This window comes from Zonotrichia albicollis, chromosome 6, assembly GCF_047830755.1.
Source record: "Zonotrichia albicollis isolate bZonAlb1 chromosome 6, bZonAlb1.hap1, whole genome shotgun sequence".
In the NCBI taxonomy this organism is placed as follows: Eukaryota; Metazoa; Chordata; class Aves; order Passeriformes; family Passerellidae; genus Zonotrichia; species Zonotrichia albicollis.
In genome coordinates this window covers 60104055-60118369 of record NC_133824.1, presented here as the reverse complement: position 1 = coordinate 60118369, position 14315 = coordinate 60104055, and the positions used below count along the sequence as shown (strand labels likewise).

The 14315-nt window shown below is 43.3% G+C and overlaps 1 protein-coding gene across 1 annotated transcript in view; it reads left to right on the top strand.

The window, feature by feature from the left end:
* The window catches only part of PELI2 (pellino E3 ubiquitin protein ligase family member 2), a 70415-nt gene extending 58867 nt beyond the window's left edge, over positions 1–11548 (top strand). The window contains exons 4-6 of the mRNA XM_074544008.1: positions 2643–2840; positions 3133–3321; positions 7189–11548. Coding sequence (XP_074400109.1) covers positions 2643–2840; positions 3133–3321; positions 7189–7767 — 966 coding nt within the window. The 3' untranslated portion in view covers positions 7768–11548. The remainder of the gene's footprint in view (positions 1–2642; positions 2841–3132; positions 3322–7188) is intronic.
* The last annotated feature ends 2767 nt before the right edge of the window (positions 11549–14315 follow it).

Here is a 14315-nt window from a genome sequence, read left to right as displayed (position 1 = left end):
AATACAAAGCATTGATTTTTTTTCTGAAAAATGACCCTTCAGAAGATGCAGAATCCAATTCTCACTCTCACCAGAGTGAAATTGTGTTGAAGCCCTGAACCTGCAGCTGTTAAATTCTGTGCTGGCAGAGTTTTCTTGTCAGGAGCAGTGTTTCACTGACAGGAGCAAAGCCACTGCCTGTCTCTCACACAGTTTAACAATCACCTGCAGAGGACACAGCTCTGCTGCCTCTGCAGCACCTGGCACATTTATGGGTTCTTGTTGGAAGTAACTTGGGGAAATCAGATGACACAGGTAACAAGAAAGGTCCCAAAGTACAGCCTGAAGTTGCTAAAAGAAGAAAGTCTTCTGTGCTGTGGTGGAAAATGGGAGAAAAATGAGCAATGAAGGGTGTAAAGAGCAGCTCTGAATAATGGTCTGGGTCTGTAGTGGCTGTGCTCCGGCTGCAGATGAGGTAAAAGTTCTGCAGGGTGGATGTTGATAGCATCAAGTTTTTCATTTATTCCTTAGGCACTTGCTTTTCAGGTGATCTCAAACCCAAATCCATGATTTAATACAGAGCTTGAGAAAATTGCCAGATTTTGAAGGCCACTTTTTCAAATAAATTCAAATGCTGAAAAGTAGCACAATACATGAGACTGATCCTCTAGCAGGCTTTCGCAACTGGAAAAGGGAAGAAAACCAAATATTTAAAAGATTTGATTTTGCACAGATATACTTGTGACACAAATGAGATAAGTACTAAAATGTTTATATAAAATACTACTTCTAGAGATTATAAACAGTGCATCTATGTGCTTTTTTAAGATCTTAATGGTTATATCTAAAGAAATTGGAATTTCATGGTGAATGATTACTGTGATGTAAGGCTGGGAGCACACACTTGTGTGCTTTGTCATCCTTTAAGGAAAAATGAGGCAGATTTTTCTCTAATTGCATCTAAAAGCTTTGAGAGAATGATCTATTTCAGAGACTGCAAGAGGCAGAAACTTGTTATGAACAAATTAATTTCATATTTGTTATTGATTATCCTTTGTACAGATGGAGAACAGTCAAAAGTTATTCATGAGGTTCCTGCTGCTGCTCAGTGCTGACTCTTAGCAGGAATTGCTTTGAATGGGAAATAGAAACCTGGTAGAAATAATACTGTAAAAGGAAGAAGAATATTGCTTTGTAAGATTTAGCTTCAAGTTGTCAAGTTCTATAAATCAGGAATATCCCATCTTAAATAGTTTCTAAACTCTTTCTCCTGGGTATTCTAGTAGACACTTTTTGTGGGAAATTGAAATGTAGACTTTTGATTAGGCCTTGTTGAGTATTTGCTGTGCAGGGAGCTGATCCCATTTTCTGCCTGTGCTGAGCCCTGGATGTGGAGGCAGTAACTGGAGGTGCCACTGGGGACAGGAATTCTGACATGTGTTACACTGCAGCCTGCACACAGAGCATGAAGGAGAAGCACAGCAGAGATCCCTGCACTGTTCCTGTCAATCCAGTTGTGACAAGGCTTAGGTGTGGATAATATTCATTTCCTTAACTCTATAACAGTGTTTCTTTAAAGCAGATTTAGTTTGCAGAAATATTTGTTAATGATAGAACCGTGCATGGCTCCCCATCAAGATCTGAATTTCTGGGTGGGGGCAGTGAGATCATGTTTAGTGAGGAGGTTATTTAATATCAATGGAGATACCTGATAACTGAAGGTAGTTTCATGTGAAAAGTATTCCTAATTCTGTTTGATCACAAGGTGTCTGTAAAATTAATATTCTGTTCCACTTCTTGTTCCTCAGCTCCACTCTCCCAGTTAAGCTCAGAGTTGGTGTAACACTAATTTGCCTGTAGAAATATTGATAAAGCCTCACTGTCTGTCTGGCAGTCAGATCCTTCCATCCATGTAGTCATGAAGTTTTCTGTCCCAGATGTTTCCAGATTTAGAATTAAAATTTTTAGCTGATAAGACAGAAAAATCTTCCTCTCTACTACTGAGTCTTCCTGTCTACACATTATTGGGTGTGTTTCATTTCTGCTCAACTCAAGAAAGTTTTTAAATTCTCTTAGTCATGCATGTGCATGATTAGGAATAAATTTCAACATAGGGTGGGTTTTGCCTGATAACTCCTCTTTCAGGAACTACAAATCCTGAAAACATGAAGGTGGGTAGCTCTTTGTTATGGCATATCAAAATAATCAAGTTCTGGGGCTAAAAAAAAGTCTTTTATTTTCATGGCAAATGTATTTGGAACTGGAAAATGTGACTAAAGCTTGTCAATCCAAGCTAGTGCTTTCCTGACTGACAGAATGTGGTGGTAAGTAATTTGCTGTGGTTGGATGAGGAAATAGCAAGGTGATAATACATTTTTTGGTGACAATACTCTTATCAAACAGATCAGCCATGTTGATCTGTTTCAAGCAAGCATGAACATCACTTGTGGTAAGTGAAAATTTGTCATTCCATGTCTGTGATGTATTTCTGCCTAGGACAAATGTGGAAATACAGGTTAGTCTCTGGTTGGATCTTGTAATCCAAAAATTCAGTACATAGAAGTTTGCTATGTCATCAGTCTTAACGTGGCAAAACTATGTCCTCAATGCTTCATATTTCTGTAGGTATTTCTATTTATACCATTATCTTAATTTTTTTGCAGGTTGGGAGGTCTACAGAAAGCCCCATAGACTTTGTAGTAACAGACACTATTTCAGGAAATCAAAACAGTGATGAAACCCAGATCACCCAGAGCACCATCTCCCGATTTGCCTGCAGGATTGTTTGTGACAGGAACCCACCATACACAGCAAGGATCTTTGCAGCTGGCTTTGACTCGTCTAAAAATATATTTCTTGGTGTAAGTACTGCTAATAATGATGTTACAAGCAAGCTCTGGTTTATATTCTGTTACTTTCCAGCCCCCAAATCTCCTTGTACTTGTTGATAACTTGTACTGTCATTAGGCTTTTATTACTCCAATGCACCAGCTGCAGTGTTAAATAGAAACTGCATTTTTATGTGCCTGAGTTATCACCAGCAGAGACTCGTGGTCATAATTGTCTTTAACAATGAAGCTGCACTTGAGGAGCTGTTAGAGGATTTTCTTTAGGTTGGTTTGATGCATTTCTGACAGCGACTGTCACACGTAGGAAAAAGCAGCCAAGTGGAAAAACCCTGATGGCCACATGGATGGATTGACAACCAACGGGGTGCTGGTGATGCACCCCAAGGGAGGCTTCACGGAGGAGTCCAAGCCCGGGGTGTGGAGGGAGATCTCTGTCTGTGGGGACGTCTACACGCTCCGGGAGACCAGGTCTGCTCAGCACAGGGGCAAACTGGTGAGTGGGAACTTGTTGGTTTTGTTTTTTTTAATTTTTATCTTTGTTGAGGTTGGGATGATGCGATAGTTCGCATTCGACTCAGGTGTTTATTATTTTTTATCAATGTCACAGTCTCACAGCAGTGAGTTCTGTAGTTTTTCATTAACAAGGCACAAAAATGGTTAACTATCTCTTGTTACAAGGTCTTTTAAGGCTAAATTAAGAAATGACACTAAATTATTTTCACTTTTAACCCAATAATTAATCACTCAAAGTCCCCACTGTGAACTTTTCTGTCCAACTACAAAATAACACCCAGACCCCTGAAGAAGAAAAAAAAGGTAAAAAGAACAACCTGCTTCTGCCCTAAAACTTCTATCTTGCTTCCTATTTATTACTATATTCTAAAACCCCAAACTCTGAGTTTTCCACCCAGTGATATTACACACTTCTAACCAACTACACACCTGTAATCTCAGTGCTATCAATCAATTTTGGAAGCCTGTTCCATGGCTTCAGGTCAGATGTAGTGTTCTCCAGGAAGTCAGAGTCTGTTTGTACAGAAAGTCTGAAATTTCCAGCATCCAGAATTCCATCAGGAAGTGACTGAAATTAATGAAGGAGTACCGTGGATGTGACAGTCTGGTCAGAGAGACAGAAAGCTAGAGCAACTTTCCCATGAATCAGTCTGGGAAGTTTCAGGGAGCTGGAGACAAAGGATATTAATCAAATGGAACCAATCCACAGGTGGTGTTTTGTAACAAGCTGTTTTCCTATTAGCTTGTTTACAAATGGGTGTCTTCTTAATTAGCCAGTGGTGATGGTGTTTTGATTAAAGGACCAATCAGGTCCAGCTGTAGAGAATTAGAGTGTAGAAAGGAATGGGTTCCTAATAAAATTGTTTTTGGCCTTCTGAAAATGCATGGAGTGTGTCACTCTTTATCAGTGTCACTTCTGACTCAACGGTGACAGGGTGCTTGTTTTCCTGGCTGTGAATGCAGGCAGGTACAGGGTGGCAGGCCCTGAGCAGTGGCACTGTGAGTGTGTAAATCTGTGTGTTACAGCAGATTTTGCACTGTTCTTCTGTTCCTGTGTGTGTGGGAGAACACTCAGAACTTTCTGCTAATGCTACTTTCCCAACTGAAATAGCACAGAGTGTAAAAGCAAAACAAACTCTGCTCTGGGATCTCCATTTCTGGAATGTTCTCCTGGGACATGGGGATGTCTGAAGTTGCTGCATGGGGAGCTGTCTTTTGCAGTACTGCCAGAAGAGTCCACTTTTGTGCAAAAGCAGTTTGGGTAAGGCAGCTCCTGTTTGATTCACCTGCCACTGGGAAGATAAGAGGAGCCCTGGAAGTATATTCCTGTTTTCTCCTGTGAGGCAGGATGAGCTTTGCCTTTGCCAGAAGTGAGGGATTTCAGCTGCCGGGGACTTGTGACACGTAAAATCAGGAGAGAAGCTCAATTAAGTGACTTTGCAACTCTGCCATTGGCTTTGCAGAAACCTGACTGCAGAAGGAGTTAGGGGAGTGGAGTCGGGCTGCTCTGCTTTCAGCAGATGCCCTTCAGGACATAAATTGCTTTGTCACCCTGATGGTGGCAGGCAGATGTTGCCTGGGGACCTGGACAGATGATGTGGCAATTGCAGCCTTTGTGGTTAGCAAAACACCTTTTTAGTGCTGCTAAAGAGAGGCACAGCAAAACAAATGAATCTCCTTCCCTGCATCCAAAACGAGTTGAATTCTCATTTAAATAAAATTGCATGGCACACTGGTATTGATGTGATCAGTATTCCTTGATTGGGTTCATAAAACCAAATGCAGGCTGTATAATGAATTGAACATGTTGCATATGAGGGAGCTTTTTGTTTTGCTGTATGTGAAGGAATTATCTGAAAAGAGCATCAGATCAAGGCTTCTCTCATCTCTACTTTAACCACTACATTTTTCTGCTGGAATTACTTGGCACCGGTGACCTCTTATCTGTAGTCTGTATTGTACCACTGAGGTGTATTGTGCAAGGATGATCCACAGTTAATCTGTGAATTTAAACTGGATTAAAATGTAAATGCTAAATTGGTTGTCATTCATAGTATTCTTAGGCAGATGTGATGATTTCATGTGACCTACTTAATGTATTTGTTTGTATTTGGCTGTTTGTTCTGCATTAGTGGTGTTTTGTGCATGAAGCCAGGCAGTAGGTCTGCTTTTCTCTTTAATTTTATAAAAAGCCTTTTTAATATATATTCATTGCTAATGAGTGGATGGCAAAAGCATGGATTGCTTATATGTTTGTGACATTAAAATAAAGAATATTTCAGTCAAGTACAATGTGTGTTTGGCATAATCCCCTGAAAATGTTGTAAGTACCTGCATTTAATCAGAGAGAGGCCTTTAGGCAGTGCACGATGGGGCTGTGTTTGCTTGGAATACCTCATTAAATAAGAGGGCTAATGAGTGGGGTGGGTAATTGTTCATAAACTGAGCCTGTGTGACTTCAGATTTGTCACCTGAGAAATTCAGCTGGTGATTGTGTCTGCTGCAGTGCTGAGGCTTGCAGGTACCTGCGCTGCTGCTGAGGCACACTCTGGGAGTTCATGCTTCTGCAGAATGCTTGACCCTTGCTACAACCCCTGAAAGAATGGTTTCTGAGAGGCAGGACAGCTGGCCTGTCCTGGGTAGCAGTTTTTAGTCCAAAAAGGACTTTTTTATCTTACTGTGTGAGCAGCTTCTGTCAGTGTAATGTGGGCAGAGAATTCCAGGAGAGAATCTGCTAATGCAGCCCTCAGGGAATGGCATGTCTTTTCTTCAGTCTATCAGGACTTACTGAAATATGACAAAGGAACAGAGAATCAATATTGGAGGAAAAAAATGTGTGCTCAGGGGCCCAAAGACTGTATAATAATTTATATTGCAGCTGCAAATGCAAATCCCCTGTACAAGCACAGAATAAGAGAGCAGTGCTCGTTTTAATCCTAAATATAGGTTAGGAGGTGAGGTGGATTCAGGACAACAGTAAGACAAAATTAAGCAGGTTAAATGCTGAGAAAGGGGATGTGGTGTCTGTGTGCTGTTTGTGAGGTCCCAGGACAAGGGAAGAGATGAGAATCTGACTTCATGTCTCAGAAGGCTGATTTATTATTTTATGATATTTCATTATATTATGTTAAAAGAATGCTATACTAAAACTATATGAAAGAAGTAGAAAAAGCATGCATCAGACAGCTGATTATTTGATATTATATTAAAAGAATGCGGTACTAAAACTATGCTAAAGAAATAGAGAAAGGATACATCAGGAGGCTCATTTACTATTTGATGATATTATATTGTATTAAAAGAATGCTATACTAAAACTATACAGAAAGGATACATCAGAAAGCTGATTTATTATTCTGTTATAGGAATGCTATACTAAAACTATACTAAAGAAATAGAGAAAGGATACATCAGAAGGCTGATTGATTATTTGATATTATATTGTATTAAAAGAATGCTACACTAAAGCTATGCTAAAGAAATAGAGAAAGGATACATCAGAAGGCTTACCAAGAATGAATAATAAAAACCTGTGACTCCTCAGAGCCTTGACACAGCTGGACTGTGATTGGTCATTAAATTAAAACAATTCACATGAGACCAATCCAACAGTCACATACCACATTCTAAAGCAGGAAAACACAAGGAGAAGCAATCAGATCATTGTTTACATTTCTCTTGGAGGCTTCTCAGCTTTCCAGGAGAAGAAATCCCAGCGAAGGGATTTTTTTCAGAAGATACCATGGTGACGAAGGGATTTTTCAAAAGATATCATGGTGACGAAGGGATTTTTCCAAAAGTACCACGATGATAGTGTGTGTAACAGCTCTTTGTGTCCTGCCACCAGGTGGAAAACGAGACCAACGTGCTGCAGGACGGCTCCCTGATCGACCTGTGCGGGGCCACGCTGCTGTGGCGGACGGCGGACGGGCTGCTGCACTCGCCGACGCAGAAACACATCGAGGCTCTGCGGCAGGAGATCAACGCCGCGCGGCCCCAGTGCCCTGTGGGCTTCAACACCCTGGCCTTCCCCAGCATGACCCGCAAGGACGTGGTGAAGAAGAAGGACGTGGAGGAGAAGCAGCCTTGGGCCTACCTCAGCTGCGGCCACGTGCACGGCTACCACAACTGGGGCCACCGCAGCGACGCGGAGGTGAACGAGCGCGAGTGCCCCATGTGCAGAACCGTGGGCCGCTACGTGCCCCTGTGGCTGGGCTGCGAGGCTGGCTTCTACGTGGACGCCGGGCCCCCCACGCACGCCTTCACCCCCTGTGGACACGTGTGCTCCGAGAAAACTGCCAAATACTGGGCCCAGATCCCGCTGCCTCACGGCACCCACGCCTTCCACGCCGCCTGCCCCTTCTGCGCCACGCAGCTCACCGGGGACAACTGCGTCAAGCTCATCTTTCAGGGCCCCATCGACTGAGGAACCGCACGGAAATGACCACAATAAAAAGTTTTTTCGAACGGTTTACTGTGAAGATTTTTTGCCACTAATTCTAGATTTTACCTTTTTTTATAATGTTGTTAATATAGGGGGTGGTAGGGCGGGGATGGAGGGGCCGTGGTGGGGTTGGGATACATTGATACCTGGAACTCGACAGATATCAGTGGTGTTGCATGCTCGAAAGCAGCATATTCATGGAGTCTTCTTGGTCAAATTGTAGTATATTTGTAATCTTTTTATTAGTACCCTGGATCAGAAAAAAGGTGTCTTAAATGATTTTTTTAAGCTAAGATTTTTTAATGGAAAGGTTTTTTCTTCTAAACTTTGACAAGCCTTTAAAACCTATTTTTCAAATCTAGAAGGAACATACAGAATGTAACTGTCTTTAATTTGCAATATAATTTAACTTGAATAGTTTTCTCAAGGAGCAAATACAGAATGTGTGGACAACCATAGGTGAATGTTCACTAGAGATAATTGGATATGTAAGAGAAAAATTAGCTGCCTAAAATGTAGAGGATAAAAGCTATTAAAATATCTATTATGCGATAACACAGCTGGCCAAAAAGGCATCAAAGATTACTTGAAACTGAGGAAATCCTGTTTGCATTGATTTCCTTTCAGTGTAGTAGATATCCACTGGCTATTAGGTATGGGAGATGGCTCATTATTTTCTGGTTTGGTTTTTTTTTTTCCATTTAACCTGCATCTGGTGAAACCACTTTGCTCTTTTCCATACCCAGCTCTGGGGTTTAAGCTGATGTTCTGTGTATGTGTGGTCTGGCCTTCTTTATTTCTGTTTTGCTTGCCCTCAATGCTCCTTCCCCAGAACCTTTGGGTGAGTGGAGGCCACAGATTCCCAAAATGGTTTGGGTTGGAAGGGACCTTAAAGCTCATCAGTTCCTCTCCTGCCATGGCAGGGACACCTTCCACTGTCCCAGGGTGCTCCAATCCCATCCAGCCTGGCCTTGGGGACTCCCAGGATCCAGGGGCAGCCTCAGCTGTTTTGGGCACCCTGGTGGAGCCAGAGCTGTGCCCAGGCTTTGCCGCAGTGATGAGGGGCGGTGCCACAGCAGGAGGTTTAGGTACAGCTGGTACAGAAATTGTTTCCGTAAACCTGAATTTAGGAAAGCACTTAGTCTGTCTTTAAATCTGAGCCCATGGCTGGGACTGTTTAGATTCTCAAGAGCTTCAGTGCATTGTGGTTATTTGCTGTTATGTTTTGAAATTTAAAAAAAAGGCAATTTAAAATAAGTTATTTTTAAGCTCGCTTTAAAGCATTTTCACTAGAAGGGAGAGCATCATTTCCAGTTCAGCTGAGCATTTTTGTTCACTTTTCAACTTGCTGCCATCTGTCACCTTTTCTTTTGCAGATTGAGTTGTGTTTGTATCTCTTTTTTCCCCCAAATGTTTGCAAATCAAACAACATTCAAATGTAATCAAATATATGCACTGGGGTGGTACATCTGAAGTGGATCACTTGAAATTCGTGACTTTTTAAGAGAGCTGATAAATGTTTACTATGGAAATAATTAAATCAGAATTTCATATGAGGTGTACCCTGCCCACTGTTAGGCTCATTTCATGCAGAATGATAACTCTTTGATTTGTGGTTGATTTTTTTTTTTCCTTTATGCTTTCTGTACTCTTGGTATCTGAGGTATCAATCTATCCAGGTTTAAAAAAAAAATTGGGAGAAATCTATAACATCTCTAGATAAAATTGATCATTCAAGCTCAGTTCTGTTTAATCAACTATAGCTTTTTGCTATATTTGTGCCCTTTGTATAAATATATAATTTATATGATTTTAATATATTCTGTATATATATATACTTGAATTGGCCTGTTCATATTTTGGTTGTAAAATTGTTTTATAGTTAACCTTATAAACATTTTACATGTCCCTTGCCAATGGTGATGGGATGGATTTTGTCTGCTGCTGTTTTTAGTATAATTTTGCTGTCTACATGTTCAGCATTTTAATAATTTGAAAATAGCTTTACTTTACTTTTTGCTGTTAAAAATTAACTCTGCAGCATATTTTTGTCCTAAAAGCCCCGAACTGTACAGTTTTTGTCCCACTCAGTGATTGGAAACAGGACAAACCTTGTTAACCTACAACTCTATGCTTCTTCCTAGTGCCTTTTCAAAGAGTTCCTCTTGTGATTCCATATTCCAAGTCCTTTCTCCCAGCCTCGTGGCTCATCTCCACGGAGAGCAGCAGCCCAGCCAGGTGGGGCAGAAACCAGACACAGAGGTGCCTCTTCCTCACCCCTGCAGGTTCCTCAGGTGCCACAGGCGTTCCTGGTTAGCAGATACCTCATGTGGGAGAGGCAGCCTCGCTCCTCCCTGCCTGCTGCACTCACGCCCAAGGCTGCTCCCGGCTGCCTTCAGGCCCTGCAGCTCCCTCCCTGTGAGCTCAGCAGGGGCTGCCCATCTCCTCTGAGCCCCCACAGGCTGGAAACACCCAGGCACCCCCTCCCTCTCCCAGCTGCTTCCCTGCTTCCCTGCACTGTGCAGTTTAATTGCTGCTTCAGGGCTTCATCTCCCTTCTGCTCCCCGTGGAAGGTGTTGGGAGAATCCTCACTGGAAGCACAGCTCGCCACCAGGCTTGCTGTGTTTGGCTTGATGATGGTTTGTGTCCAAGGGAAGTGTGTTTGAAACTGTATAAACAAGATTTATTTTTCCTTTTGCTGTTGGCAGTTCTGTAAAACACAAGGAAGACTCTGAGAATCCCAGAACAGGCAAGGCTGGAAGCGACCAGAGGACTCATCTGGTCCCACCTCCCTGCTCAGGAAGGGCCATCCTGGAGCACAGGGCATGGAATTGTGTCCACATGGCTCTGGAATATCCCCATTGAGGGAGACTCCACACCCTCTCTGGTCTCTGTTCAGAGAAGTTCTTCCTCATGTTTGGGTGGAACTTGTGGGCATCAGTTCCTGCTCATTCCTCTTGTCCACAGAGCAGGGCCTGCTCCATCCTCTTGGCACCTCCTTTGGATATTTACACACATTTATGGGGTCCCCTCTGTTGTCTCTTCTTGGGGCTGAACATTCCCAGCTCCTTCAGCCTTTCCTCGTCAGAGAGGCTCCACTCCCTTCATCCTATGGGAGGTTTTGCCTCTGCTGTTCCTGCTCCAGCATCCCCGTGTCCCTGCTGTCCTGAGGGGCCCAGAACTGGGCACAGCACTCTGGCTGGGCAGAGGGGCAGGAGTCTTCTCTGGGAAGCAATTCCCCAAGGTTTGTGTGGAATTCAGGGACTTCTCTGTTCAAATCCAGGGTCAGTCCCCTCTGCTGGCAAGGCAGAAGAGTTTGTAACATGATTTTCCTCAGACCCTGGTGAAATGATGGAGCATTCAGCTCTTAGCCCTCACCTTCCCCCAGCTCCATAAACACCTCCTCTGCTCTGGTACCTCTATAGTAAAAGGAGTTTGTGGATAAATTAAATTAGAGTCAGTATACTTGAGAAGCACCTCAGGTTTATTCATTATTTCAGTGTTATGATGTTCCCTGCATCCCATTTCCAATGCTGGCAGTGTATTCCATCAGGATTTTTTTATCACCTGTTACTGTTGATTCTGAATGCCTCAAAAGCAGCTTTGACTGCATAACTTAGAACTAAAAGTATTTTTCTAGTCTGATTTTTTTTTAAAGATGATATCTGTCAAATCCATGCACACTGGAGCTGGAACCCTTCCCTTTCTCCTGGCAGCTTTCTGGGAGAGTGCTGAAGTCTAAATAAAATGAGTGGTGAATGCAGTTCTTACTGGAATTGTTGTCTATTGTACAGGACAGTTCACACGAAACTGTTTTATTCATTAATTTTTTTCAAATTTGGTAAATTTTGTGCATCAAGCTACAGTCACAGTATTGTACAGGTCAAATAATTAAAGAGGAATTTTTTTTTCCATTGTGAGGGTGGGAATGGGGATCAGAAGAGAAGAAAGCCATGGCTGAACTGGTTCCAGTAGGGACAGAAGCAGAGGAACTGCTTGGAAATGTGACTGGAGCTGTTCCTGCTTTCAGGGCTCATCCATGCCCTGCAGAGGATTCACCTGAGTTTGTTGGGAAGTTCTGGGATGCTCTGGGTGCCCTTCCAGAGAGCCACTCCTTGGTGTTTTAGTTCCTGGAATTTGGGAGTTTGGCTTCAGAGCCTGAGTGAGGAGCCAGAGATGCTGAGTGTGTCATAGTGAGAAACTGCAGTGGAACTGTGAACAGAACTTAAAATTATGTTTTAGTGCTTAATTATATTTTAGGGCTGTGGTCATTCTCTGTTTAGTGCTCTTCCAGTAACTGGTGGATTCCTCACCATTTTTCATTATTCTGGAAGTGAAAGGAAGTTTCTCCAAGACCATCATGTTTCTGTTGCTCCATCCCACAGTCTTGACACTTTCCTGTGCTTGAAGAACCATTGGTAGGGGTGTGGCTGTGGTGAGGACTGACCTGATGGCTTTTAAATCCATTTTTACCCTGGTAGGAAAACTGACCTGACACTTCATTTCCTCAGTTTTCACCATCCTGTGACTCCTTGGCTCCTCATTTTTGATTTATGCACACAGTTGCAGGTACGCAAATAAATACAGCTTGGAAGGAAAACAAGGAAAACACAAGCCAGGTGGTTTTGCAGTGTCTTTTGACAGATTTTTCTCATTATTGTGGGTTTTCTAAGCACTGGTCACAAGTCTGCACACTCAGTGTTGTGAGGTGAAAGGACAAATGTAGAAGGTAAGGCTGGTTTGGGGGGTGGAGAGGGGGAGTTTCTAGGATGGAGTCACAGTGGCTCTGCAATCTGTGTCCCACTGAGTGGGTCTTGGAACAGCAGTGGAGTGACCCTGGACTGGCAGAAAGACAGAACTTTACTGTCTGTGCTGCTCAGTGTTCATTTATTGGCAGCAGAACAAAAATTGAAGCTGCTTGCACACCCAAGCACCAGATAAACCCCAATGTCTGTCCAGATTCCTTCACTGGGGACATATTTATGTTTTCCTGGTGGGCAAACCAGCCTCCAGGTCACCTGGAGTCGCTCCTGCTGCTGTCCTGGGGATTGGGGATGGGAATGGCTCTGGGATCCACCATGGAGAGCCCTTGGAAGGCAGCACAGCTGCAGGAAAAGCCTCTCCCACAGCCAGCCCTGTGTGATGGAGGGGGATGTTTACCTTAAAAACAGTGTGAGCAGCTGTTCAACTTCTGGGTATATTTGTAACATTGGTCTTTTTATACACCGTGTGAAATGGACTGGAATAATTTCTTTTGCTGTTGTACCTGTGGAAGTACAAGCCATTTTACAGGAAAAAAAATTATAAAACAAATTAAAATATTATCTCAGTATTGTCACTGACTCCTTCAGTTTATTTTCCCTGCTGGTTGGTTGTCAGAGCTTGACTTTGATTTGCAAAAAACCATATAAACAACTTCAAAAATAAATGGTTTCTTTTCCTCTTTTATCCCCTTTCTACTCAGCAAACACAACCTGAAGCCTTTGATTGAGGATTCTTAAATATTGGAGGTAGTGGAGCGTATTCAGGTGTGAGTGCCCTGGAATTTCAGTTAATTCCCTTCCCTGATTTTTAAATTGAACTGTTTGTTTTCAGTGCCAGCTGCCTCCTTGCAGTGTTAACATAATTGCTAAATAAAAGCAATTTCCAGGAATAATATGCTTTGTGACTCTTAAAATTAATTTCCATAATGGGAATTCAGTGGTTTGTTTTCCATCTGTGTATTCTGCATCCCTTTTTTGCAGGTGGTCCCTGTAAGAACAGGAGCTTCATTTTTTTTAAAGGAGCTAAAATGAATAGTCTGCTTTCTTTGGAACTTGGAAAATAAGTGTTGGTGTGAGCACAGGGAAGGGAAATAAGGATATCTGCAGTGTTTTCTAGATGTGGTCACCTGCCAGCTGGCTCTTGTGCTTCCAGGGAAGTCAAGAGTGCTGAATGCTTTCCAGGGAAGTGCTCCTGGGTGAGTTTGGGATGTTTGGTGTAGCTGTGACCCCTTTCCTGTGGGATTGCCCTGTCCAGCTGCACCCCAGGATATTGTAAATGCTCTCCTGAGGGCAGGGGTGTGCTCCTGGCAGATTCCTGGGCAGGAATTCTGTGCTGGGAGAGGGGCAGTGCCCAGGGGAGCAGAGACAGGCAGGGCCCTGCTGGTTTAAAGCAGTTGTGGGTTTGGGGTTGGAGTGCGATGATCTTTGAGCTCCTCTCCAACCCAAACCATCCCAGGTTCCAGGGCAGCCTTGGGGCAGTTCTGGGTGAGGGAGAAGAGGCAGTTCCTGCTGCTGCTCAGGAGAGGGGAAGAGCCTCAAGGCAGGAGCGAAGGCTGAGAGGGAGGGACAAGGAGAGCTCAGAGCCCCAGCCTGGGGAGGGGCTGAGGGAATCACTCACCTCATTCCACCCCCTGCCATGGCAGGGACACCTTCCACCATCCCAGGATGATCCAAACCCCATCCAGCCTGGCCTTGGCACTGCCAGGGATCCAGGGGCAGCCACAGCTGCTCTGGCATCCTGTGCCAGGGCCTGCCCACCTTCAAAAT